Source organism: Jaculus jaculus, chromosome 5, assembly GCF_020740685.1.
Source record: "Jaculus jaculus isolate mJacJac1 chromosome 5, mJacJac1.mat.Y.cur, whole genome shotgun sequence".
Classification (NCBI taxonomy): Eukaryota; Metazoa; Chordata; class Mammalia; order Rodentia; family Dipodidae; genus Jaculus; species Jaculus jaculus.
The window spans coordinates 32,196,176-32,223,177 of NC_059106.1; the positions used below are offsets into that span (position 1 = coordinate 32,196,176).

General features: G+C 38.0%; 1 protein-coding gene across 1 annotated transcript in view; it reads left to right on the top strand.

The window, feature by feature from the left end:
* Positions 1–27,002, top strand: part of Myo3a (myosin IIIA) — a 167,371-nt gene that overhangs the window by 47,239 nt on the left and 93,130 nt on the right. The window contains exons 9-15 of the mRNA XM_004659674.3: positions 10,037–10,136; positions 12,485–12,601; positions 13,966–14,070; positions 14,161–14,244; positions 15,045–15,247; positions 22,002–22,100; positions 22,188–22,302. Of these exons, the coding sequence (XP_004659731.2) occupies positions 10,037–10,136; positions 12,485–12,601; positions 13,966–14,070; positions 14,161–14,244; positions 15,045–15,247; positions 22,002–22,100; positions 22,188–22,302 (823 nt within the window). The remainder of the gene's footprint in view (positions 1–10,036; positions 10,137–12,484; positions 12,602–13,965; positions 14,071–14,160; positions 14,245–15,044; positions 15,248–22,001; positions 22,101–22,187; positions 22,303–27,002) is intronic.

Genomic DNA, 27,002 nt, shown 5'->3' on the forward strand with positions numbered 1-27,002 from the left:
ACACTGAGTGAGTTGGGAGTGGGCCCCATGTCACCGTTCCATCCTGCAATCTCATACACATGGTTTTACATGACAGAAAGAAGGTACCAGACTTTCAGGTCCTATTCCTGACAAGAAACCCTTTATTCTGTCATATTCTTTCCACAGTTCCTTAAAGTAAAACATTAACTGTATTTGTGGCACTGTGTTAATCACCCATCTTGACACATATATACAATTTTCACAGCAGAACATAAGGCAACTTTGAGGCATTAACAAATTAACAAATGAAAAGTGATCTGAAAAATTGCTTGACCATTAGTGTTCAAAGTGCATACAAAATAGTTTTTGTGTATTTATTAAGTGTGGAATTTTATACAGTATAGAGTCACACAAGTAGGATTTTAATCTTCCAAAACAGAAAAATAAGAAAAAAAAGGCAGAAAAATCAATAGTAATGAAAGGGTCCTTTACAGTATGTGACTCTATTTTGATTTCATTTTTTAGGCAAAATTATTTTTCTCTGATGGCTCTGACTTTGTCCTGGTGAGAATCATTCACCCTTTGGAAAATTCATGCCCTTACTTAACAAATGATACTTTTAAAACTCTATCCCAATAGCTCTTAGAACAAAAGTCTTTTCTATTCCTATCTCCACATAAATGCTTCAAACTCAGTGGCTCCAAAATTGAATTTATGTCACACCATCCCAAACTCCTTCTGTGTCTCCTTTTGTCATCATGACATCATGTACATCATGTCATCATGATGTACAGAAATCAAGGATGATGTTGGCACACTCCCCTTCTACTTTCCATTTTTACATCTAAAAATTTTATGGGGTTTAACCATTCAAACCAATTCCAAGTGTAATATTTTCTTTTCTATCAAAGAAACCAAGGAGTGAAATGGTATCCATGTTGTCTCAATATTTACTAGGGCCATTGTACAAAGCCCTGGATAAAGGTTTGACACAGAGAGCTCACAGCTGAAACCTTTATAGAGTCTGCCCAGAGGCATGTGTTTTAGTAAATGGATATGACCAGCATAAAAATAATCATTATACAAAGCAGAGAGTTTCAATCTCATGATAGAAAATCTCAGCCAATTCTGAAAGTTCAAAAGAAGCAGGATATTTTTCTGGCAGGGACAGGAGAGCTTTGAATGAGCACCAGCTTAATCGTGTGAAAATAGACTTGTCACGAAATAAGCATCATTGGTGGAAAGAACTGCCTGAGCAAAATGATGAAAGCAAGATGGGCTCATGGAAAATTACCCTCTTATTCAAAGGCATAAGCTCAGAGATGGGATTGTAGAGCTGCAGAGGTTAAACAGAACACTAGGAGTCAGAGAGGTCTGAAAGACTTCTGTTCTTCACTGCAGGAGGGAGTAGCCTTCCCTGGGTTGTGAACCATCCATGACTCGAGGTACCATCCTTGCATTGGTTCTAAAAGTCAACTGGTTGGTACAACAAAATGAAGAATCCACACTATGTTCAACTGTTATCTACCTTTAAATGCCATTGCTGAGACTATCCTCCTGCCATCTCATTATAAGTCCTCAGGGATTCTCAGTCCTTATTACCAACACTTGAATCTTAATCCCAGTCTTCAGCCACCAGAGTAGCAATTCCATTCTCAATCAGGCCTCACCCCTGTCAAACTAGGGACTGAAATAAAGAAGCATTCCCTTCACTCGGTGTAGATTAAGTCTAATGAGAAAACTGTAAGTATCACAAGTTAGAAAAGGATTGAGAGAGCAGAGCACAGTGGTGTAAAGAAAACGCAGAGTTTACTTTTATGCAGATAGGAATCTATTTTAACTCCAGAAAGTACATAATGGTAGCTCCATGTCATGACTAGTTCTGGTAACTTGTAAAAAAAATACAGAACACAACCACTCACATAGAGATTATTTTAATATGAACAAAGGCTTATGAAGAATTTTGAGTGTTATTTGATTCAGACCTGATACATGTCAAGTAAGCTGTACCAGGCAGAAGCTAGGGTTTGCTTATTTGGTGAACATACATCTATTTATATATATTTATCTCTATATGTGTTTAGAGTGCATATTTGTGTAAATATGTTCATATATGTGTAAGTATGCTTATATTCTAAGGAATATTTCACTTTAGAAAAATTCTAACCTTATCTTGGTTAAAAATAAAGGAGTAAATGCTGAAAAGAAAATGTCTTAGCCGGGCGTGGTGGCGCACACATTTAATCCCAGCACTCGGGAAGCAGAGGTAGGAGGATCACTATGAGTTCAAGGCCACCCTGAGACGACATAGTGAATTTCAGGTCAGCCTGAGCTAGAGTGAGACCCTACCTCAAAAAACCACAAAAAATAAAAGAAAATGTCTCACAAATATATACATAAGAGACATCAGGTGAAGGTAGGTAAATACAGAGAGAGCACCTTAAGACACTATCTAATGACTCTATTTATTAATTCCTCTCTCTATAAATTTCCAAAATAAGATCTAAATACCTTAAACATGGTCTCTAAGATCTTTACAAAGATTAAGCAGTTGAATAAGTACTCCTTAGGTAGGCTCTATGAGTATGTCTGCTTGAGTAACATTAATGAAAGAAATTAGAGTAAGCAGAAAGAGAAAATGGCCAATATGCACCCGAAGAAAAGCTGTAAATGCTGTAATTCCAAGAGTAAATTACATTCATGTCTCAAAACAGCATGGAGAGTACCCATACGATCTGCCATCTGTGTTGAATCACAACTAGGGGAAACAGGCCAAGGCTCATTCAGTAGATGTCATGTTACACAAGAGCTGGAGCCAGAATCCACTGGTTCTCACACCGGCTAAAGATTTCTGTCTACGCACCACCCTTTTTCACTCTCAAAAATAGTAATACAAGCATAGCTTCTTGTGAGTGGAAAGAGATAGATATTCATTAGAGATAGAAAACCAAAGCCAAGAGAGACCTGAGGAGATGGCTGAGTCACTAAAAGCATTTGGTTGCAAATCCTGATGGCACAGATTTTATTCCCCAGGACCCACATAAAGCCACATGTATAAAGTGACACATGTATCCAGAGTGCATTTGTAGTGGAAGGAGGCCCTGGTATACTGGCACGCAGTCTCTCTCTCTCTCTCTCTCTCTCTCTCTCTCTCTCTCTCTCTATCTATCTTTCTCTCTCTCTCTCTCTCTCTCCCTCCTTTCCTCCTCTCATAAATAAATAAATATATTTTTTAAAAGGTCAGGCTAGTGAGGTTGCTCAGTGGTTAAAGGTGCCTCTTGAAAATCCTGCCAGCTCAGGTGCAATTCCCCAGGACCCACGTAAAGCCAGATGCACAAGTTGGCACATGCATCTGGAATTTGTCAGCAATGGGAAAAGACCTTGGCATACCCATTCTCTCCTATCTATTTCCCTTTCTCTCTCTCTGTCTCCCTCTCTCTCTCTTGTGAACCACCATGAAAGGAGTAGGTTAGTCTTGAGATCTGAAAGTCCACCCCTCAGCCTTCCCCAACAAGTTGGGTCTATTTGCTTGTAACCCTCCTAGCCCTTCCAAACTACCTTGTATGCCAGCATTTGACAGCATCCACTCATAGTATACACCCAGTGCAGAGATGCATGGGTTGAACAGAGTGGAGAGCAGCCATTTTCCCTGAGTGCTACCATTTTTCTAATCCTCTATTTTCTCTATAATGTCAATTATTTTTGTTTTTTAAATTTCCTAACAAGAACTCGTTGGAAAATTTTATGTCTAATAATAAATAAAATTTTAGTTGTTTTATGACTGGGAAGGGAAGAACAATATGTTTTAAGAATAGTGATCAAGATTTCATGCAGACCATTTCAGTCTGAGGGAAACCAACACTTAGGAACTAGCAGATGAGCTAGAACTGGAAACTGAGGGAGTATGATCCTCCAGGGAGGAAGATCAGAGGAATATAGTCTCTTGTAGGCCACATGAACTAGTGTATCAAGGAGAAAATTTCCCATTTGTTGAATAATGCTGTATATTCAATTAAAACAGGTAGGGCTAGAGAGATGCCTCAGTGGTTAAGGCATGTGCCTGAAAAGCCTAAGGACCGAGGTTGGATTCCCCAGTAACCATGTAAGCCAGGAGTAGAAGGTGGTGCATGTGTCTGTAGTTCATTTGCAGTGGCTGGAGGCCCTGGTGTGCCCATTCTCTCTCTCTCTCCATATATATCCCTCTTTCATAAATATAGAAGTAATTAAATAAATAATAAGATAATATTTAATTTGGTCACTTGGGGTTCTTTAATTATCTTAGCAAGACCCATCTCAGCAGAATGGGGTGGAAGGACCCTCTGCTAGGAGATAGGAAAAACAGCAATGAGGTTAAGAAGAGATGAATGGGGAAGATGGATTACCTAATTAGAAGTTCAGATGTGAAGTGTTGAGAAGTGGAGTAATGGCTGGAAAGAACTGCAGATCAAAAGAGATTTTTGTGAGTGGGAGGTGCTATACAGATAAAAAGACTTGATTAGTGACACATAGGAGAGATGATTACAGAAGTGAATCCCAAAAAAGCACACAAGTCAAAGAGCTGGTCTCTACTCATGGTAGGGAATCTTGCTCCATTGGAACCTGAAAATAGACACAGAATACCGTGCTACAAATAGGAAAGCCTTTTGACTTGTTGTAACCATTCAATGACATATGAGTAATAGTCATTTGCTGTAAGCACAGCTTTTCATGTGCTTATGTATATAGCTTTCCAACCTTATCCTTCTTTCAGCATTGCTACAAGTTTGATAACCATGTATTCATCTCTATATGCCAGATTAGGGAACATCTTGAAAGAAGCCTTAGAACTTTGTGAATAAAGAGGGAAGCTAAAGGGGCTGGGATGTCACATTGATCTGGTGACCTGACTGGGCTGGCACGTCCTTTCATATCCACCATCACTTTATAATGTCATACTTTAGCCAAAGGGGTAAGAAAGTTGTTAAATAAAGAAGTAGTCTTCCAAGTCACAGCAGTGAGAGCTGGCATTCCCCTTGGCACTAACAGCTGTTTCTGTTACTAAAATTTTAAATTGGATAAGGAAACTAACAGAAAAGCATTGATGAGATTTATGTTTGACAAAGGATTGCCATTCAGTCCCAGTGGCTCCTGAATCACCTTAGATAATAAAGACTGATACTTACAAGAGTATTTTTAACCAAAGTAAAAGTGTAAAAACAAATAAAGCAGCTCCATTATGAATGTACAACTAAATAGGAAAGATGAAAATTTAACATCAGGGCAGAGTTGTTGTTGCTTCCAGTGTGTAGAACTGAAATACAAGTTGAGTTATAATAACCACCCCTGAGGGTGTTGGTGACCTTTGACAACACAAAAATAATAAATACCGTGGAAAGTTGTGTCTCTTCCGTAAAGCACAGTAAATGAAAATTATACTCTCATAACAAGCTGTACATTTCCCAAGAGGACAAAAGTCTTACAAAGGATTCTGGTTTTATACACTCCAAGTCTTAAAAAGTAAATGTTCTTGTTAATAAAGTTACCATAATGTTAACCTGTTTCACAAAGTGAAGATCAAAGAAAAATAGTCAAAGTGAAAAACTATCTCGAAACATATTTACTTTTTCTTGAGCACTTCTTTTTTAAAATTTTTACTTATTTATTTATTTGCAAGGGAGAGAGAGAAAGAGTGCAGTAGGGCCTCCAGATGCATGCATAACTGTGCATCTGGCCCTACATGGGTACTGTGTAAGCAAACCCAGGTCATTAGGCTTTGCAGGCAAGCAACTTAACCACTGAGCCATCTCTCCAGCCCCTCTTGAGCAGTTCAATTGTCTATAACTAGAGTAAAATAATGGAAATATGTTTAAAATGATGGCTTAGTTGTTAAAGGTACTTGCTCACAAAGCCTGATGGCCCAGGTTCAATTCTCTAGTACCCACAGAAAGCCAGATGCACAAAGAAGTGCCTATGTCTGGGGTTAGTTTGCAGCAATAAGAGGACCCTGGAATGCCCACACACTTTCCTTTTCTCTCCATTCCCCGCCCTCATCTCTCACCAATAAATAACTTTTTTATTGCTCACAAGTTTATATTTTTAGGTTTGATAAAGATTCTTGTGTATTTTCTAAATACACAGACAAAACAGTTTTGGAGGTTTACATACATGTCTTAGGACACTTATGTTAGGTAGGTAAATTATGGAATTTCAAATGGGAAAGTGTGGGGGTGGGGAGGGAGGGAATTACCATGGGATATATTTTATAATCATGGAAAATGTTAATAAAAAATTTAAAAAATGAAAAAAAAATAAGGATCTCGAAAATATTTTTGAAAAAAAAATTGGTCTCTGTAAAAGATCTTCCAAAAGAGCTTTTACAAACATCAGGCAAAAGAAAGCGTAATAAATAAAATACTTTATAAAAATGAAAATAAAATTTCTTTAGTCCCATAGTAGATGAGTATTTATTGAGAGCAAAATATTTACTTCCTCACCCAATAAATATATTTTACTTAATTCTGAAAGGCACTATAATTGTGGATATGCTTGTTAAAATTTTTAGAATATGAAATTTTGTGTTACTAACCCCACTATAAGTAATAGGCATTAAGGGATGACATGTAAATGTAGGGTCATCAATTGTGATGAAGATACCACTATGGTGTTGAATATTGATGGGAAGAGGCTGTATCCACATTGGAGCAAAGGATATGTAACAAATCTCTGTACCTTTCCCTCAACTTTTCTATGATCTGATTCTAAAATTAGGTATACTCTTAATATAGAATAAAAATAAAAAGAAACACTTCAATCTTATCTCTTTGGCGTATGCTAACTTTTCTCTAGGACCATGGTTAATAAATGAAGACAGTCTGTGTCCTCTCTGTAGCCCATGTTGCTGATTTCTGATTAGTAGAACTTACATATCAGGTCTCTTTGAGTATTCTATCCACTGGATTGGGAATTCTACTCATTGATTATTTTTCATATCTGCAGATAACTTCCCCATCATCCTTCTTAACAAATGCTACAATAGCTTCTTCCTTTCATGCTTCTGATATCTCTTTCCCTTCTCTTTATTAGAAATGAACAAAGTGACTTAGGTTGCTTCTTATCTCAAAACGTAAACATTATTTGCTCCTGACTCCTACCTGCCTATACCTCTCATTTTCTGGGTGAAGTGGCACATTTCCTTTCCATGATTAACTTCCAGGAAATTCTACTGTCTTTGCCTCCCATCTTACCATAGGTGCACTGGGCTTACAGAAGCCCATCACAGCTCCAGCTTTTACATGGGGTCTGGGAGTACAAACCTGGGTACTCAAGGTTGCATGCCAGACACTATATTCAGTGAGCTTTTCCTCCAGCCTACCCTTCCCCCCAAATCTGGGATTTTCTTAGTCATCATAGTAACCAAATCTTTTCTAAGGTTTACACAGCTTATACCAAAAGCACTAAAGAGGATAAATTCACAGGAGAAGAAAAGGGATGGTACTAGCCATCCAAATGTCGATCTCATAGTTCTTCACTCTGTTCCTTGTCGTTCTGCAGCAATGGTTTTGTTTTCCTAAACAAAATGAACCCACAAAAATAGAGAGGTGTCATTTGATATGGATTGTGAAAGAGAATAAAGTTTAATCACACATGTGGGACTGAAGAGGAAGCCGAAACAGTTAGTTAAAGGGCAGTATAAGGTATATAAAAGAATTAGGAATAAATTCAATTAAGTTAAAGTATAAAAAGATTGGGCTGGGGCTGGAGAGATGGCTTAGCAGTTAAGCTACAAAATTTTTGGTATGTGAAATGTATATATAGGAATCTGATTTCAAGTACTAGAGAACGTATTTTTCCAAAGTTGAATATTTCATTGACTTTAAAAATAACATGCTGAGGGCTGGAGAGATTGCTTAGTGGTTAAGCATTTGCCTGTGAAGCCTAAGGACCCCGGTTTGAGGCTTGATTCCCTAGGACCCACGTTAGCCAGATGCACAAGAGGGCACATGCATCTGGAGTTCATTTGCAATGGCCAGAGGCCCTGGCATGCCCATTCTCTCTCTCTCTATCTGCCTCTTTTTCTCTCTGTCTGTCACTCTCAAATAGATAAATAAAAATAAACAAAAAATTTTTAAAAGAAAAGAAATATTGGGGCTGGAAAGATGGCTAAGCAGTGAAGGTGCTTGCCTGCAAAGCCTAACAAGCCATGTTCGATTCCCCAGTGCCCATATAAAGCCAGATGCACAATGTGGTACATGCATCTAGAGTTTATTTGTAGTGACTAGAGGCTCTGGTGCACCCATCCTACCCCTGTTCCCTCTGCCTGTCTTTACTTGCAAGTTAAAGACTCACATGTTGGGTCATGATATGCAGAGACATTTATGGCACCAATAACTGTGGGCTAACTCCACAATGCACGACCCATTTACATCAACAAGGAGGGTCCATTGGGAGGGGGTAGATCATGGATGAGCCTAAACAATGGCACCAAACTGCCTGTGTTTGCTGAAAAGAAAACTAATAAATTAAATTTTAAAAAATGTTGTGGAGCACAGGAAATATAAACTACACCGTGGTAAGTCAGAAAGTTGTGAATTGATTAGATTATAATAGTCTTTGCTCATATAACTAGTCATTCCCCAAATAGTGATTGAGGCCCTTGTTCATACTAGACACACACACACACACACACACACACACACACATATATATATATACATACATACATATACATACACATATATATGTGTGTATGTATATGTGTGTGTGTATATATATACATACTAGATAAGTGCTCCACCACTGAGCTATGACCCCATCCCAAACAGGCTTTATTTGCTAAGCAATCAGAAACTAGTGAAGCTTTTAAGGAAATGTTAAGGTTCTTAATAATATTTATCATTTATTCATTCCTTCCCCATTATACCAATAGATAAATCAGAATTCTTAAAAAGTCCCCCAAAAATACCAGTGACTCATTCTCAAAAAAAAGTACATGTCCTAAAAAGCTAAAACAGTGTTTATCTGAGTGACTCCTCCACCCTTTGTGTTATTTCAGCATGTTTTTTGTTGTTGTTGTTTATTTTTATTTATTTATTTGAGAGCAACAGAGAGAGAAAGAGGCAAATAGAGAGAGAGAGAGATAGAATGGGTGCTCCAGGGCCTCCAGCTACTGCAAACGAGCTCCAGATGCATGCACCACCTTGTGCATCTGGCTTACTTGGGTCCTAGGGAATTGAGCATCAAACCAGAGTCCTTAGGCTTCCCAGAAAAGCGCTTAACCACTAAGCCATCTGTCCAGCCCTCAGCATGTTATTTTTAAAGTCAATGAAATATCCAACTTTGAAAAATACATTCTCTAGTACTTGAAATCAGATTCCTATATACACATTACACATATCAAAATTTTTATAGTGTTATTTGTTTTGTATTCTTATAAAATTTTAAAAATTACTATATTAATGCTTAATGCTACTTCAGACAAAATTGGAAATCTAATCAATTCACAACTTTCTGACTTACCATGGTGTAGGAGGTTAAATTACATATAAGAATGTCAGAGCCACTTCATGTTTGCAATGAATTAAAGATAGTTCTTTTCTTTCCCCTTTCTAGTTTTTTTTATTTTATTTTATTTTTTATTTGAGAGCGACAGACACAGAGAGAAAGACAGAGGGAGAGAGAGAGAATGGGTGCGCCAGGGCTTCCAGCCTCTGCAAACGAACTCCAGATGCGTGCACCCCCTTGTGCATCTGGCTAACGTGGGACCTGGGGAACCGAGCCTCGAACCGGGGTCCTTAGGCTTCACAGGCAAGCTCTTAACCGCTAAGCCATCTCTCCAGCCCCCCTTTCTAGTTGTTTATGGTAGAAATTATGTAGAAATTATGGACTTGATCATTCCTAAAATGTTTCATGTGTTAATATTGTCCAATGGAGAGTAACAAACATGGAGAAAAGATAAATATATTTGAGTATTTTCTAGTCAGCTCTCACTGACTATATCAATAGCATACTAGAGACTTTTGGTTTCATATGACTGAAAACTTAACTTCATCTCTGATTAGTAATAAGCTCTTAAATCATACATGGTTTTTCTTTACAGACATGAACGTATTCATACAAAGAAGGGAAACTTAAACAGATCTCTGATTTCTTGTCTGAAGGACGTAGCTGATTTAGCTACCCTAGATGTTTTAGATGAGGTAAGAACTGAGTTTAATTAAACCTAGACATTCTATATGTTTTTAATTTAAAGATAAGTTAAGGTGATATGGAAAAGTATGGGAAGAGGACTCTTAGAATACCATCTGTAAGTTTTCTTTACTTCCTCTCCTCCTCCTCTTCTCTGTCTTCTCATCCTTCTCCTTCTCCTCTCCTTCTCGCTCTCTCATTTTCTCTCTCCCTCTGTCTCTCTTTCTCTCTCTCTCACTCTCCCCACCTGGAATTGACTATGTAGACCATGCTGTTAAACTGGCCTTAAACTTGAAATGATCACCCTGCCTGCCTCTCCTTCCCAAGTGCTGAGATTACAGGTGTAATCTTACACGTGGATTGTACTTTGTCTCTTAACTTACATTTTCTCCTATCTTTAGAACTGAAATTTCCAGATCTTTCCAACCTTGTGTCAATATTTTTTAATGCTCCAAAAACAAAGGGGTGAGGTTCCCCAAGAATGAGTTGTTGGGTCTTCTTCTTCATCATTCCTGGGAGTCTAGAGCTAAGAGTTACTGTGTTTCTAAAGTGGCCATCTTCTTGCAACCATGGTATGGCATCTGCCCTCATTTTCCTCTCCTGTGACAGCTCTTGGTGGCAGGTCCCACAAGCCTCTACGATGCCATGAGAGAACTGAGCCTTTCTGTTATATCATGGTCAGGGTCCTCCACATGGGATCAAAGTCCCTGCTCACACTTTTAAGGCATTTATTTCCACTCGAATCTTCTCACACCAATTAACTCAAAGGTATCTCAAACTTTTCTGGTGAGAGTACAGATCCATACCCTCCTACCATAGTCTCAGGCCCTACCTCTTCTCATCCTCCATGTTCTAAATAATCACATTGCTAGAGAAATGGGTCCCTTTCTTGAAAGCTGAGACTTCTGTCATGTCTGGTCAACAACTTTTTGTAGTTCTTTTTTTTTTTTTTTTCCTACCACACATCTGAGCATTTTACTCAGAAATTCAACAAACCCAGAAATATATTCTTTATAGAAGTAGTCTACACTAGTTTGGATCTGGAATCCCCCCCTCCAAAAAAAAGGTAAACAGTAAATGACTTGTCACTAGCCTGTAGCACTGCTGGGAAGTAGTGGAAGCTTGAAGAAGTGGAGCATAGTGGGAAGTCTTAGTTGTTGAGAGTCATGACCTTGAAGGGGATTGTGGAATCCTGGCCCTTTCTTCTTCCTTCCTTGGCTTTCTGGCTTGGCTATAAGTGTCACATGCTTCCATGTTGATGTACTTCCTCATTTAGCCCCTTGGGCAATGAGGCAAATGAACTGAAGCTTCCAAAACAAACCATTTCTCTTTGTAAATTAGCTTATTTCAAGTATTTGTGGAAAGGTGACTAACACACAGTCATTTGGTAAATTTAAGGCATATAAACAACTTCCTCAAAATAACCACTCTTAAAAACATCAAAGATCTTAAAACCAAATAGTGTCTGCAAGTCAGAAATTACTGGAACCTTTCAGAATTCATACATTTCAAATCCTCCAGCAATGTAAATTCCTGGGCAGGTGGATTCTATAGGTTTCACCAATTGTGTTGTTGACCAATACATTAATGTATTAAATACCAAATTTGTTCCTTTCTACTGTCTGAATTTTATATTTTTGTCCTTTTATTGACCTACGAATTTTTTGGTCTTATATTGTGTCATAAACTCTCAATGATTATTTCTAACAGAATTAAAATTGACTGATACAGTAATATGATCTGTCAATGACAGTTACTCCTCTGAGTCACTATGCTTCATATACCAAATGTCTAAGCAGGTGACTGGAACATTCCACAAAACCATTTCATTGATTTGGAACAAAAGCACATCCCTTGCCTCTATCTTCCTTTTTCTAGTCTCCTTTCTCTTTGCTTCATCTACCACATATGCTAAGTTAATGTACTGTATGTCACATATAGTATACAACATGTAACATGTCCTTTGTAAAATGAGGTCAACAGTGACCATTCTTTATATATCAAAAGCAAAGAAAATGCCTGTCAACTTAACTGTACTTGTAGACATGATGTTACATTTACTATCAGTATGTCTTTTTCTAATCCACTGTGTAGACTACAGATGTTATATTTATATTTATTTATATGCTAGTTTATGTATTTCTAAATTGCAGTTGTCCACAAATGGTTTCTCTTCTCTCCTTCTCTCTTTTACTTTCAGTTTTTGAGAAAGGGTCTTAGTAGGTGGCCCAGGCTATCCTTGAACTCAGGTTTCTCCTATCTCAGTACCCCAAGTGCTAGAATTACAGGCCTATACCACCACACCACACTCAGAGTATAAATGAGTTCAAAAAAGAAAATCAGTTTTATTTTGCTGCAGAACACAGTCTCAGAGCACCTTGAGAAGTGTTACTCCAGAGATCAGATCTATATCTATGTGGGAGACATCCTCATTGCTCTTAACCCTTTTCAGAATCTGGGCCTTTATTCTACAAAGGTATGTATCCTGTCTTGCATTCTCCTAATTTTGTATAATAACTATAGTATTCACATTTTTGGCTTATATGAAGCACTTGTAGAAAGCTATTGTGCAGTTAGCATTCAAACAGATGAAAATAGATGAAATCAATCTAGGGGCAATTTGCACTCTTCTTTTTTCCAAAAATGCGTATGAGAATGCTAATTGCATGTCATTATTAGTAATGGCTCCAAACTATATAGTACATCTCTAAATGGATGCCTATGAATGTGTGTATTTAATGCCTCCCTCTGAATCAAGTAACAGAGAGTTATATATCATTTATATGTAGAATACAGACAATAGTTGTAAAATGTTTTATTTTAAATTCTTTTAACATATTAATTGGTTTCATTGCTATCACACAATGAATATTTTCTGAATATATGTATATAATTATTACCCAATACCTACTGATTTAAATATAGAATTAAACAAGACTGTTTTTATTTTTAATTGAACCTGTACTTCTCTATCTTCATAGTCTAAAACTTTATTTAATATTGTACCAAGTAGTTAATTTAAATACCACCATAAAATTTACAGAATAATAAAGAATTTACAAGCCTTGACTATGTTAGGAAGAAAGTTAGGTTTTAGTAAAATTCTTCTAATAATTAATTTTGTGATTTTTGTACAAATCCAATGAGGCAATGTAGGTTAAATGACATGATGGGAGGAAAGTAGTATTTATATACTAGATGTTATTATATTTGAGCAATAGTCAGAAAAATGGTGTCTTCTTATTTATAATGTAGCTTTACTAATAAAATCATAGTAGTTTGAAGCCTTGGTTTCTGCTTTCAAAGTAGCATGAAAAAATGTTTAATTGCCACCAACAGAGATACTATATGTCATTTTGTGTCATTTCAAAGATCTAGGCTTGTTTGTGTGAAGCTTTTATTTTTTTTTTTAATTTTTTATTTATTTATTTGAGAGCAACAGACACAGAGAGAAAGACAGATAGAGGGAGAGAGAGAGAATGGGCGCGCCAGGGCTTCCAGCCTCTGCAAATGAACTCCAGACGCGTGCGCCCCCTTGTGCATCTGGCTAACGTGGGACCTGGGGAACCAAGCCTCGAACCGGGGTCCTTAGGCTTCACAGGCAAGCGCTTAACCACTAAGCCATCTCTCCAGCCCATGTGAAGCTTTTATTTTACATGATTGTACGTGATTAGTGCATGTAGGCATGTACAACATATGTGACTGATATTTTGTTGGCATAACATTTTTATTATACTTTGATTTAAAAATTAGTTTGATATCTGTGAATAATCCAGGGATTAAATAAAAATGGAAACAAAATTTAAAAAGCTCTATAAAATATATTCATTTTAACTTCAGCTTTCTAAACTGTATATTGGAGCAAAGAGAACAGCCAACCCACCTCACATTTTTGCGATGGCTGACTTGGGGTATCAGTCTATGGTCACATATAGTGCAGACCAGGTAAGACAAGCCTCCTTGCACTCTCTTACTGTGTGTGGCAGCTAAGCTGTAAAGATGACACCTTCTCACAGTTTCCTTTGCCCCATGCAGTGCATCGTTATTTCTGGAGAAAGTGGTGCCGGGAAGACTGAAAGTGCTCATTTTTTAGTTCAGCAGCTCACAGTGCTCGGGAAGGTAGAATTTTTCCCTTTCCTAACAAAAGTATTGGTTGTATTTCAAATAACTGATGATATTAAGATTTACTAATTCTGACATTTAATATGGAAATTATGAAGAAATTTATCTTTTCAGTTTAAAATTCTAATCAAACAATATAAAAAAGCATATGCTCTGTTTTGAAGATATACTCAAACTTTTTCCACTCTTATGAGGTAAATCTTTATAGTGTTTTTTTCTCTTTTTACCCAACATGCACATACTGAATGCTTCACTAACAATGATTACAAATTGAATTTGAAAAGTACCATGTATAAAGCAACAAAACATCATGAATTAGACCTTGTAATATATTTGTAGGAATTGTATTCTGAAAACTAGAAAAGATTAATGAAAAACATAAGAACTAAATAAATATGTACTATGTTTGTAGATTGTGGCTCCATCTATACCTTATATAGTATCATTATAGTTAACACAAAAAGAATAATTATAAATGTCAAAATAAAACTCCAAGAAGGCATCCAGAAATGACAGAAAATAATATAGTGTGAGATGTTCAGATTGCTTATAAATTGTGTTTCTAAGTCAGCCACTACACAGAACTATACTTAACCAGGAAAGTAAGGTCTATCTCTTTATTCCCTTTGAACAAAGCAAATGGGTAAGGAAACACATGGGAGGGGAATATAGATCTGTTTGTAATATCTGTAATATGCCATCCTATGTTTTTGCTCAAAGTGTTTATCAAAGAAGAGACATCTTTTACAGACAAATTTAACTTTTATTCTTTCTTATATCTTGCTATTTCCCCTTAGGCTAATAACAGAACCCTACAGGAGAAGATTTTACAAATGAACAATTTGGTTGAAGCTTTTGGCAATGCCTGCACTAATATAAATGACAATTCCAGCCGATTTGGAAAATACTTAGAAATGAAATTTACCTCTTCTGGGGCTGTAGTGGGAGCACAGATCTCCGAATATCTTCTGGAAAAATCTCGTGTCATTCACCAGGCCATGTAAGTTTATGTCACCTATCTGTAGTTTCTGAGAAATGTTAGCAAAATACATGTTTGTTTTCAAATTTTCAATTACTATTCAAATGTCTTTCTTGTTCAATAAAAATTTGTTGAAGCAGTTATCCAAAGCAAATAGACCTCTCAGCATTGTTTTGTTTTCCTGTATATAACATCTAATAGATGTATTAAGAAATCACCTAAAAATTATGCTATCACAAGAAAACCCAAAGCCCATCATAGGCATTCTATTAGAGTAAAAGGCAGTGGGGAAAAAATATAGTAATATTCATGTGGAATGGCCTTTTGTATTGCCTTCTTCATAGGTAGTTGATTTAAGCCACTATTACGATTCATATTAGGGTTTTTTTCATTTATTTGAGAGGCAGAGAGAGAGAGAGAGAGAGAGAATATGCATGCCATAGCCTACAGCCACTACAAACAAACTCCAGACACATGTACCACGATGTGTATCTGGCTTATGTGGGTACTGGGGAATCAAACCTGGGTCTTTAGTCTTCACAGACAAGCATTTTGACCACTAAGCCATCTCTCCAGCATACTACTAATATTGTTTTGATATTAGATTGAATAAGTCCCTTTTGGTTGTTTGTAGTTGAATAACAAATTTTCTCTCCCATCTAATGAGTCCAAACATCTTTTTTTTTTTTTTTTCTTGTGGGGAAACCATACTTACACATTGGATTTGAACCCTTTGTACTTAAAACATTGGAAGTTTTTGTGATTTTTCTTATTTCTATTTTCACTTGTTATTTTTTTTATATTTATATGTGTATATGTATGTGCAGGAACATGTGTGTGCACATGTTTGTAAAGATCAGAGGCAAGCTTGGGCTGCACCTTTTTGAAACAGGCACTCTCATTGGCTTGGAGCTCACCCACTAAGCTAGACTGACTGCTTAGGAGCCCTGGGAATCCTCCTATGATCCCAGGACTGGGATTAAAAGACCATGCCACTACACCTGGAGTTTTTACTTGGGTACTGGGGATCAAACTCAGATCCTTATGTTTATGAGGCAAGTAACTTGTTGACTAAACTATCTCCCCAGCCTGTGACCATTCTTCTAACTTAAATGTGAATTTTTTTTAGATGAAAATGTTCTGTCACATTGTCAAAAGGCTGGACATTTTGGAAAGCCAGTAACAATAGTAGCCATGTTGATAGCTGTAAAGATTAAAAATAGCATCTAGTACATTGAAGATGTTTAATAAATGGCAGCTACTTTTATTCATGTATGCCAAGTTCCTCAGTGTCCAGAACCAAGTGAACCTGTCATGTCTTTGTCACTTGTACCTGCAGGAACCTTAGGCTCTTATGCAGATGGGAAACAACTGTGTCTCAAAATTTTCTATTCTCATAATGTTTTACCCTCTCCTTCAGCCATGTGAGACAGAGATAAATCTTTTGACTTTCAGATGGGGCCACCCCATTGTGCAATGGCAAGGCACATCATTCTAGTGTGCTCCATGGAGTTGTGGGTCAGAGCAACACTCACATGGATTACCATCGTGGCACTTTGAATATAAAATGCTCCTCATAGACTCATGTATCTGAATACTTGATCCCTAGTTGGTGTTGCTGTTTGAAAGGTTTGTTAAGCCTTTAGGAGGTAGAAGGAAGTATGTCACTGGGGGAAGACCTTGAGGTATTACAGTTCAGTCCTGCTTGGTGATCTTTAGCTTTTCTACTTCCTCCATGCTGATATGAAGACATGATGCCCAGCTGTCTGCTCCTGTCAGGCTTTCACCATCATAATGAAAATTTCACAGTAAACTGCAAGCTAAAAATAAATCCATTACTTTCATAAACTGCTTCTGTTCAAGGTGTTTTTCTTGCAGTGAGAAGGTAGCTGACACAGAAAACTGACACAGAGAAAATGGGCTATTGATGCAATAAACATGAACATGCAGTTCTTAGTCTTTTGGAACTGTTTTTTGGGAAGAAAATGAAAGGTTTTGGAATTTTGGAGTAGTTGTCACATGCCTTTTATTCCAGCCTGGAACTACAAAGTTAGTTCCAGGTCAGGCTGAGCTAGTGAGACACTTCCTTGAATAAAACAAAACAGAGAGTGGGTGGGGGGGTTGCCTTACAATGCTGTAGGTAGAACTTCATGAGTCATTCTCTTGAGAGTTTGGAGGACAAGAATGGAGAAAAATGCAGGCAATGGAGGCTTGGCTTATAAAGTTTCAAAGAGGAAGATAAACTTTGTCAAGAACTGGTCTAGAGGCATGGAATGTTCTGGCAACAAAACTGACTGCGTTTTTCTCATGTCTTGAGAACTTGAGCTCACTTGAATTTTAAAGTAATTTGTGGGCTGGAGATAGGGTTTAGTGGTTAAGGTGCTTGCCTGCAAAACCTAAGGACCAAGGTTCAACTCCATATTACCCATGTAAACAAGATGCATAAGGTGGCATATGCATCTGGAGATCATTTGCAGTAGCTGGAAGCCCTGGCATTCTCCCTCTCTCTCTCTCTCTTTCCCTCTCTCATAAAGAAATATTTTTAAAAGTCATTTGTATGTGCAAATGTGTGTGCAGGAACATGTATTGCACATGTATATAGATGCCAGAGGACAGCCTTAGGCCACCCTTATTTGAAATAGGTCAATAAGTGACTGGTATGTTTGGCAGAGGAACTTTCAAGGCAGAAAAGCATACAGTATGTAGTCTGGCTTCTTTTGGATGCTCTTATTTAGATCTACAATGAAAGAGAGGAAAATGTAAGTAAGGAAATAAATACAAATTTTGGAACCAAAAAAAATGTAGACAAGTTTCAAATCCCAGGCCCAAAGGCTACAGCTGCTTCAGTTCCGATAGTTTCAGCAATTACCACCATTGAGAATGGGCCAGCTACTCAGCACTGGACAAGAGGAAAGATGCCCTGAGAGCAAATGGCGATCCTCCTACCTCTGCCTCCCAAGTGCTGGGATTAAAGGCATTCTCCACCATGCCCCGGCTAATTCTTTCTTTCTTTCTTTCTTTCTTTCTTTACTTACTTACTTACTTATTTATTTGCAAGCAGAGAGAGATAGAGAGAAGAGAGACAGATAGAGAGAGAATGTGTGCATCAGGGCCTTCACCCACTGCAAATGAACTCTAGACACATGCACCACCTTGTGCATCTGTCTGGATTACATGGGTCCTAGGGAATCAAACCTGGGTTCTTTGGCTTCACAAGCAAATGCCTTAAACACTAAGCCATCTCTCCAACCCAGAATGCTAATTGTTTAGAAAGAAGGTGGGCTAAAATGAGAATGCTGACTGAGTTTCCAGTTCCTATAGGTCTGGTTATATCCCACCTTGCAGAAAAATTTGACAAAATCACCTACATGGTACTGATTTTGAAAGCATAAAAAATATAAGAAATAGAGGGTCATAGATTATATCACAGTTCCTTCCAGAGAGTCACCAAGGTTAGGTAGGTAATTTGAGGCAGGGAGACCAAGTGAGGTCATTCCATGAAGCTGTGGGGATGAACCGTGCATTGTAGTGGAGACCCTTATTAAGGGAAATGCAAAGGGACAGATCCTCCACCTTTTCCTGTCCCTGCAGATGAGAGAGCAAGGGGTTCCCTGGCTACACAGTCTACACAACTGAGCCTTTGCTTAATGCATAGAGCAAGGCAGAGAACACTGGAAAATGAATCAGAAGCACAGGGAGGAACCACAGCAGATGTGTATGTTTTTAAATGAACTTACCTTTATCTGAAGAGGATTGGTCCTTTTGTCTCTTTCTCTCCTCAGCCCAAGTCATCATCCCTAAATTTCTGACCACATATATGGCTACATTGCTTTCCTCATAATATAATTCTAATAGCTTGTGACTTAGATGCTTTATGAAATTGTAGCTGATTTTAAAGAACATTTTACAAAGAGACTAATTTCAAGGAGAAAATGAGCATATTGAAGGCAATGCGGGATAATTCCCATAAATATAAATTATAGCTCTTTCTACAGTTTCCTTTCTACAGTTTCCTCCTGTTATGACTGTCGTTTAACAAGCATTGATTGCAGTTCTCTCCCTAGCCAGCCCTTTACTGGGCTCCCTAAGAGTCATAAACAGAGTGTCAGATGTGCTCTGTGCTGTGGAGAGAGAAAGTATATTTGTGGAGCAGTTACTCCATGTTGGGCACTGTGATAAGCACCTCAAAGCCATCATGTTTCTTAATTGTTACAATCCAATGACAGAGTATCATGAGGAAACTGAGATTGAATATGAATAAGTCATTTAATGTCAAAAATCTGGTTAAGTAACAGTTGTAGCTTGAACCCTTACCTCTAGCTAATGCCATTCAACATTCACCCATTTGATGAATATTTATGAAGTGTCTGCCATGTACTGAGTATATAAAATTTAAAGCCAACAAAGAAGATTTTCATGGAAAACCAGCTGATGGTCTTTTAAGAATTCTGTGTGTCTTGGTGCAGACTTTGATGATCATTCATCTAGTCTCTGAGGAAAATAAAGAGTCCATCTGCTAAGAGTGAGCAGGGAGATAACACGGATGAAGATGGAAGTGACTGGGTGTCTAGGAGGAAGACCTGGTTAAACAAAATAAAATGCTATCCTATGAATACTGTGTGGGCCCTTCCTTAGCAATGCAAAGCTCCACCATTAGTGTGTAATTGCCTCTCAAAGATTCCCAGATGTCACAGGCGAGTTAAAACACACCCTTGTGAAGACTGTGCTAAAGTTCTGAATGCACATGAGATCACCCTGAGGACTTTCCACCAGTGGCTGAATGGAACACCAAAGAATTGTTAGAGGATCTATAAGCAGAAGTGAGACCACAGTCATAGAAACATCGCTTGGTTACCTGCTGAAACCCTGCTTTTGTCCCTTGGGTACCCTTCCCCAGGAACAAGCTGAGGCACTCAGATTTGGTAGTGCAGCTTTGATGTGTCTGGGGACAGGGCACAAAATGAAGGATCTCTGGAGGTGGGTTATTCCCATTGCTTTAACTCTAGTTGTTTATCACTGAAGGTCAGTGCATTTCCCATAAAATCTCCAGCAACCTAAATAAATGTAAACCGATGATTATAGAGAAGTCCTCTAATGTTGTGTGTCTACGTTTATGAGTCACTTGACTAATTATACATTGCATCATTTAAGCTTTAAAGAGGTGACATGTGGAGCAATCAATGTGGTTTCCATGGGAACAAAGCAAACTAAATTATATACTGCACTAATCATGGAGGTTTCATTATTCTGTGGTGATAAAGATGAGAACTAGACTTTTAGTTTTGTCCTAGCATTGCTAGTGTGCAGTGTTGGTGTTTGTTTTCTGAAGTATCCTGGAAATATAGGACTTTGGGTTCCCCTGAAATGCACCAATATACACCAACATACCATTATATTGGGGGTGTTTCTGGATACTTGTCTTATAAAGTCAGCGAGTGAAATCCATAAACCAGAGATTAAGGTTCAGAAAGATGTTATTACAGCTGAGCTTTAGGAAGGAGAGTTTTAAAAGCAGAGGCGCTTAAGGGAAGGAAGGAAGGAAGGAAGGAAGGAAGGAAGGGAGGGAGGGAGGGAGGGAGGGAGGGAGGGAGGGAGGAAAAGAAGGAAGGAGGGAGGAAAAGAAGGAAGGAAGGAGGAAAAGAAGGAAGGAAGGAGGAAAAGAAGGAAGGAAGGAAAAAGGAAGAAAGGAAAAGAAAGGAGTGCTCTTTTCCAAGCAGTCAAGAAGGGGTTTGAGAACCCACATCGAACTCAGGTTGGGGTTTTTATGAGCCCCATAGATGGGCAGCTGGTTTAGTCAGGCCCGTCCTGATGTTGGGTGTCTGGAGTCAGGATTTCTAGAAAACGGCAATTATCCCAGAAATCATAATTACTAGAAACAGCCTTCTCAGAAGGGAATGGAAGAACTGTCTAAGGGGGCAGTTATAAGGAAAGACGAGAACCTTCTGATGTTTCTGACCTGTAGTAAAGTGAAATGACCTAGATTTTCCCATACCTACCCAAGGACAGCTCCTGCATTTTGCCAAGAGAAAGCTATTCATTTTGTGGCCCTGTCACCCATAAACTGCCTCACTGGTGCCTACAATAAGATGGAGATATAAAGGATGTGAGTTTGAAACCCTTACTTCTTTTTGCTTTATATCTACCCTCACTGATTCCTCTCCTACTGAGACAGTTTAGAGTGACTGGGCCCCAAAAGTAAAAAGCAGAAATGTCTTTGGACCTATCCTTGCAGTCTCCACTTTGCTAGAGATCAGAGAAGAATCAGGCTTCTACTTTATCTCTTGCCTAAAGAAGTTACATAGAACTGTTTTTCCATAAGCAACCTGAGTACCTCTCTGAGAGGGAGTTCCCCTTTCCTGGCATTTAAATCTGATGCTGATATTGTGGTTAGTTAAGCTCAGCCCCAAAACGTGGTATCATGGCAGGCCTCTTCCTGAGCCAGCCCCCTTTAAAAAAAATATTTTTATTTAACTTACTTATTGTATCTGTTAGCAGAGAAATAGAGGGATTTTGTGTTTTTACTTTTTTTTTTTTTTTCCTACGGTATGCCCAGTAAAACAATGCCTGGAAAGTCACTCACAAATGTCATGGTGTTTAAAACTAATAAAAGTAATGACATTAGTAATAGAAACCCAAAACACAATATTAAATGAAGCCCACATGGTCACTCACAGTTGTTAACAGATTTTGATCTAAGAATCATATTGACAAGTCACTTTAATAATAAATAAGCATTGTTATTAATCACCTTTCTGGAAATGTCTTGTTGTTTCAGTGGGGAAAAGAATTTTCACATTTTTTACTACACTTATGCTGGCTTAGCTGGAAAGAAGAAACTAGCTCTTTACAAATTGCCTGAAAATAAGCCTCCCAGGTAATCCACTGGTGGTTTCTACTTTGATAACACTTTCTGTTATGATATAATTTTAAGTTTTTATCCTTCCTCTCCTGCTTTTTTCAGGTACCTACAAAATGACCACCTCAGAACAGTACAGGACATGATAAATAATAGTTACTATAAATCCCAGTATGAATTAATTGAGCAGTGTTTCAAAGTCATAGGTTTTACAATGGAGGTAAGTACGGGTGACACTTGAACCACCCTGGTTAGGATATTTCAGTCACCACTAATGTTGGGAGCTAGCATGTCTTGTCAAGCACTGTACTCAGTACTTGACATAAAATCCATTCCTGAGGCCTTATCTTATTTCTGATTTCTGCTGTATTTCACACAATGTTGGCTCTAGGTTTGTCACATACAACCTTTACTATGTTTAGGTATGTTCCTTCCATTTCTACTTTCTTCAGGGCTTTTATCAAGAAAGGATTATAAACTTTGTCAAAGGAATTTTCTGCATCTATTGAGCTGAGCATGTGTTATCTGCCCCTAAGTATTACATCTACTGATTGGTGTATGTGGGACCATCTTTCCATTCCTGGATAAAACCAGCTCATCACAGTGTGTTATTTTCTTCTCCAAATCAGCCTGCAGGACAATTCCTGAGAATTTTTCCATATAGCTTCTACTGGGAAGTTGTGTCCATTTCTGACTTGGTATGTGTGCTTTGCTAGCCTCATGGAATGAGTATGGGACAGCTTAAGGAACATTTGATATTAGGTCTTTTAGGGTGTTGAGATATATCATGAATGTAAGTATTTGTAGCCATAACTTTCCTCTTAGAATTCTCTTAGCTGTGTCTAAAAGTTGCTGGTAAATTGTGCTTTCATTTTTATTTGACTCTAAGAGAGTTTTAAACTTTGTATGTGTCCTTCAATGACCCACTGAGCATTCCAGAGGGTGTTACTCTGCCTCCATAGATTTCTGTAGTTATCTTGCTGTTGACTCCTAGATTCACCCAACTATGATTTGATAAGATATAATAAATTATTTTGATTTCCTTTTCAAAGTAGGGTCTCACTCTAGCCAAGGTTGACCTAGCACTCACTCTGTAGTCCCAAGTTGGCCTTGAACTCATAGCCATCCTCCTAACTCTGCCACCCATTTGCTGGGATTAAAAGTGTGCACCACCACACCCTGCTATATTTTTAAGACTTGCTTTATGACATAGGGGGAGGTCTATTTTAGAGACAATTCAATGGGCTCCTGAGAATGTATACTCCTTACCTGTTGGGTGAAATATTCTGTACATGTTTCTTAAATCCATTTGATCTATGGTGTAGTTTGACTTAGAAATTTCTTCACTGGTATTCATTTGGAGGACCTGTGGGGTACTGAAGTCACATATTTGTCTCATGAAAATCTACCTTTTATGCCTTTTAATGCTTCTTTTATGAAACTGGGAGCTCATTACATATGTATTGGTAGTTGAAATGTCTTCTTGATTAATAGTTCCTCTATTAATCCATAATGGCATTCATTGTCTCTTCTGATTTTTTTTTCTATTTGAAGTCTACCTTATCAGATGTAAAAATATCTATGCCAGCTTGTTACAGGCTTTTGTTTACTTGATGGATTAATTTCCATCCCTGTATTCTCAGTCTGTGGGTGTCTTTGCCAATGAAGTGTGTTTCTGAGAGACAATAGAGAAATGGATCTTGTTGTTAACCCATTCATTTAGTATGTGTCTCTTTTATTAAATATTTTATTTTTATTTATTTATGAGAGAGAGAGGAATGGCTGAACCAGGGCCTCTAGTCACTGAAAACAAACTCCAGATGTATGTACCACCTTGTACATCTGGCTTATGTAGGTTCTGGGGAAATAATCTGGGTCTTTAGGCTTCAAAAGTAAGTGCCTTTACCACTGAGCCATCTCTCTAGCCTTAGTGTGGGTCTCTGTAGAGGTGAGTTGAGACTGGGCTGGAGGGATGGCTTAGTGCTTAATGTGTTTGCCTGCAAAGCCAAAGTACCCAGGTTCGATTCCCTAGGACCCAAGTTAGCCAGATGCACAAGAGGGAGCATGTCTCTGGAGTTCATTTGCAGTGGCTGGAGGCCCTGGTGTGCCCATTCTCTCTCTCTCTCTCTCTCTCTCTCTCTCCTCCCCCTCTTTCTCTGTTAAATAAATAAATAAATATTTTTTAAAATAGAAGTACTTACTGCTTTCTGTAATTTTGTTGATTGCTTTTCTAGTTGGTTAGATTATTGTTCTTTTGCTTAAAAGTTTAAAAACACAAAGGCCTAAAAAGAAAAAGAAAAAAACCAAAAGAAAGAGAAAAATTTGCCTACAAGAAAAAAATCCATAAATAAAATTAGATAAATGTATGAAGGAATAAAAAATAATAAGCTGAAAGTTATTTTTAATATGGAAAACTAGAAATAGTACTAAAATAATAGGAAAGTTAAAAAAAGCAGCACATGGGCTGGAGAAATGGCTTAGCGGTTAAGCACTCGCCTATGAAGCCTATGGACCCCGGTTCGAGGCTCGGTTCCCCAGGTCCCACGTTAGCCAGATGCACAAGGGGGCGCACGCGTCTGGAGTTCGTTTGCAGTGGCTGGAAGCCCTGGCGTGCCCATTCTCTCTCTCTCCCTCTATCTGTCTTTTTCTCTGTGTCTGTTGCTCTCAAATAAATAAATAAAAAATGAACAAAAAATATTTAAAAAAAAAAAGCAGCACAGGATCAAAAGAAGAAAATGAGAAAGTGTTGGAGTAGTTTATTTCTGGGTCTTCAAAATTTGGAGGTTGTCAATTATATACATAGAGGTGTTAGTTAAACTGGGTACTCTTGCCTTTCCTATGATTTATGCCAGTGTCCAGAATTGTCTCAACACTATTGAATAAGTATCAGATGTGCACCAGAGCTATATTCACTTTATGAACCTTTTGTGAGCCACAATAGCTCTTTAGTCTATAATCTTGGCAGTATCTCCCACTCCCTCCAAGACTCCCCAAAATGTACCCACTGGTATTACTAATGTTATACTTGAGGGGTGTCTCCCAAGTAAGTTAGGGATGTGGGAACTAGCCACCTAACTAAAATCTGAACAGGCAGAGGACCTAACTTTGTACTTTTTCAATTACCCTATATATTGGTCACTCAGCTAGAGGGACATATCTATGGACATCCAATATCTGCTGGAGCTTCTCTGTTCATGGCTTCTACAGTTGGTCACTTACTGTCCTCTGCCTCAGACCTATCAAACTCCAAGGTTACTCCCAGTTGATGAGATCTGCTCCTGACCATAGAATACAGGGTTTCCTTTTTCTGTGCATTTTACTGCCTGAACATACATCTGGAGTGGTACATGCATCTGGAGTTCATTTGCAGTGGCTGGAGGTCCTAGAGTGCCCATTAGCTCCCTCTCCCTCTTTCTCTCTCTTAAATAAATAAGTAACATTTTTAATAAATAATATTTTTAAGAGCTATCTTATATGAGACTTTTTGAAAAGAAATATTTTGTGTGCAATCCTTTGAAGAATGGGAGCAAAATGACGTGACAAGTTAGCTACTCTAACTTAAAACATTAGAAATCAAAACTACTCTGGAACAAACAGTTTTTGCCAGGACTTATTAAATTTAAAGACTAGAGGGAATTTGTTCTCTAAACTCAGTAGCTAGCCAAGATGGAACGCAAATACTTCACTCAAGGAAGCCCTGAGCTAAAACTGAATGACTTTTTGTTTTAGAAGTCAAAGCCCCAACTTAAACATTTTTATTTTAGAATAATGGTTTCTCTCCATTTGTGGATGGACACCCCCCTTCCCCGGAACTTTGGGCTGACAGCTCAGTTTGTCCACTCTGAAACTACCAAGCTGCAGCTGTTGTAACTGGGGCTGGCTCTGTAACCCAGGTAGTTAGGGAAGAAAGGAGATGACTATCCTTTCCCTCTGTTGATATATTAAATAGCATTTAGCCTGCAATATGAAACAAAAAACCCTTCTTTAATGTCTCTCAGAAGACTTTTGAAGAAGGTTACAGACTTTGCCTTTACCTAAAGCACATGCCATGAAAAATTTACTTCGTGTGAGAGAGCACTTTGCTCTTAAAGAGGTCTGTATGTGAATTTTATTCCCATACACTCACCTCACTCCAAAAGTATAGAAGACGACAAAGAGAACAGAAGTAGGGCCCAGTACAGACAGGAATGACATGTGGGTACAGAAAAAGTTTCTTGACGCGTATTACCCTTTGCCTAAGTATTGTGACAAAAGTGAAGAGGATGAGGGAATCAAACAACTAAGAAATCACAGAGTATGTGGACTTTATTGTGGGTGCCTCCCCGAAAGGGTAGCAGGATTTATGCCCTGTACATGCTGTGTGGTCTGAAGGACAGATGTCCCATCATGCTAAGATCTTTTTTTTTTTTTCTTTATTCAACTTGTCTTTGAGAAAAAGATTTGAACTGTAACATCTAGAGTGAAAGATAACAGACAAATTTCAGGAATAAGTATTTTAAAATATTTTATTTATTTATTTATTTATTTATTTATTTGCACTCAGAGAGAGAAGGAAAGAATAGACACACTAGAGCCTCCAGTCACTGCAAATGAACTCCAGATGCATGTGCCACTTTGAGCCTCTGGCTTTATGTGGGTATTGAGGAATCAAACTCAGGTTGTTAGACCTTGTAGGCAAGTGCCTTAACCACTGAGAAATATCTCCAGCCCAGAAATAGGCATTTTTGTTATTAGTAGAATAAATATGTTTATAATGGCTTTCATGCTGGGAGAGGAGCTCCCGTGGCAAAGGATAAGGAAGTCCAGACAGTAGAAAAGCCACAAGGGACACTGCAAAGAATTCCATTCTCTTCCAGACATAGAACCATTTATGCATTCTAATCAGATGTCCAAATCATCATAGGTGACCACTTGAATCTT